Source organism: Protomyctophum parallelum, assembly GCF_964188405.1.
Source record: "Protomyctophum parallelum genome assembly, chromosome: 20".
Taxonomy (NCBI): domain Eukaryota; kingdom Metazoa; phylum Chordata; class Actinopteri; order Myctophiformes; family Myctophidae; genus Protomyctophum; species Protomyctophum parallelum.
This window is the reverse complement of record NC_139718.1, coordinates 8,680,927-8,683,002: the sequence shown is the minus strand read 5'-3', so window position 1 is coordinate 8,683,002 and position 2,076 is coordinate 8,680,927. Positions and strand designations below refer to the sequence as shown.

General features: G+C 41.9%; 1 protein-coding gene across 1 annotated transcript; it reads right to left on the bottom strand.

The window, feature by feature from the left end:
• On the bottom strand, nucleotides 1-2,076 carry colec11 (collectin sub-family member 11; the record flags this gene model as incomplete). The annotated part of the gene is made up of 6 exons (XM_083791768.1): nucleotides 1-392; nucleotides 627-722; nucleotides 825-878; nucleotides 979-1,050; nucleotides 1,665-1,736; nucleotides 1,959-2,076. The coding sequence occupies 6 exons, from the start codon at nucleotides 2,074-2,076 to the stop codon at nucleotides 1-3; spliced, it is 804 nt and encodes a 267-aa protein (XP_083647894.1).

Genomic DNA, 2,076 nt, shown 5'->3' with positions numbered 1-2,076 from the left:
TTACACACTATCTTTATCAAATTCACACACAAAGTACATGGTGGGGTGGCAGGCGACATCAGTCCAGTCCCCAGACGCTGCCATGTCAACACAGTCCTCGTCATCGTAGGCATTGTTGGGCTCCCCGTTCCTCCATCTGCTGAAGGTGCTCATGGGAGAGCGGTCCACATAGGCAAATAGACCCTCGTGGTCCAAGTCATTTATACCGATGTAGACTCTGCTCAGGCCTGCCTCCGTGATATAGCCCGCTATGGCGGCGTTGGCCCCCTCATCCTTGGGCATGGCCAGGTGCCCTCCCCTCCCCTGACAGTAGATCTCAGCGTCCACGTAGCGTTTCTCCTCCTTCACCAACAGATAGACCTTACTGTCTGTCTCTTTAATGCCAGCAACAGCTGCAGGGGAGGGCAGTGCTGAAAAATGAGCACTTCCATTTCTATGATTTTCAGTGACATATATTTGCATTATATGCAGAGAAACAGTTATAACCATGAATTAAAAACAAATGTGTCAAACTGAGAATATTATGTTGTACAGGATAGCTTTTCAAATTATATTTCACTTGTTGGTTTGAGAATATCCTAGATATTTGTTTAATGATAAATCAGGAATGTTCAAAGAAATCTTACCGTTTTTAATGAACTTCAGCTCAGAGGACAACTGGGCCACGAGAATGTCCATTTCTCCAATCATCTTTCTCAGAGGTGTACACTCACATGGAACACCTGATAAGGCAAAACTGTGGAGGATTACTGCATTGACCTCATATGTTGTGTGGTGGTTAATGATCCAGTATGCCATTAAAGAAATTGTAGTAGATGTTCTACCTGGCTCTCCATTGGGGCCCTTTGGACCTGCCTCTCCCATATCTCCCTTTACACCTGAGATAGTACTCAAGAAAAAACATCATATGTTAAACAGGACACATATAGTATTCATACAAGTATACAGGTACATTACAGCGCTATAGTTTATAATAACCTTTGATTCCTCTTGGGCCCATTTTGCCATAATGTCCCATGATGCCCTTCTGTCCTTTAACTCCGGGTTGGCCTATAAAACAAAACAAAAACAATGCCATTTGAGAAATGTTTATGGGAGCACATACAGAAACAAATTACATAGATAAATCAAACTGACTGAAGTAAATTGCCGAATCCAAATAGCCTCTCAAAAAAAGTAAACATTAATACAAATTACTTGACAACTCAAATTATGTTTTCTGGACCGCCAGTTTGTGGCCTCTTTTGAATAAATTAACCAAGGATACGTTAAATAAAGCAAAAACACTGTGCCCTGTGTCTGTAACGCAAATTGTAGAACATTCATTCCTCATTAAAGCCTCAAGTAAACACTTGTCAGTAGCAGTGCATTCTGGGCATAATTTCTCATCTGACTTCTGACCCCAAAGTATAAACATTTGGCAGTCTCTGGATCTGTCTCTGCCTGGTTGTGATCCAGAGTATCCAGCCCATTACTATATGGCATGAGACATTATCACCAGAAAGCATGAAGAAATCCTGGTTTTCAAGCTAACAGCTCTATTTTCGGCCAAAGGCATGCAGTTGTGCAGTAGGCTATAAATTACACTTAAGGTGTTCTAATGGGAATAATATTTCCAATATAGCTATCTAAACAGTGCATATTTTCCAAGCAGAAAAACATACCAATCTCGCCGGGTGGGCCGACTCTTCCTGGTCTCCCTGGTGCACCTTTCTCTCCTTTTTCCCCTGGGTCTCCTTTACGAAGAAATGCTGTTAGGTGTTTGTTTTTCCCTACATAAATTTGGTAAGATGCATTTGTGTGTGTGTGTGTGTGTGTGTGTGTGTGTGTGTGTGTGTGTGTGTGTGTGTGTGTGTGTGTGTGTGTGTGTGTGTGTAGTGTTCAAATTTAACATTTTGACACTGTAGCTACATTTATGTGTACTAAAGTAGGCAGTATGTAACTATGACTGTGTGTACCTTTGAGTCCAGGGACAAGGATTTGAACAGAACAGGGTTCTTCTGTCATGTGTTGTCCAAAAGATGACTGGAGCAGTATCAGCCCCATCACAGAAACAAACAACTTCTCTCCTTTCAT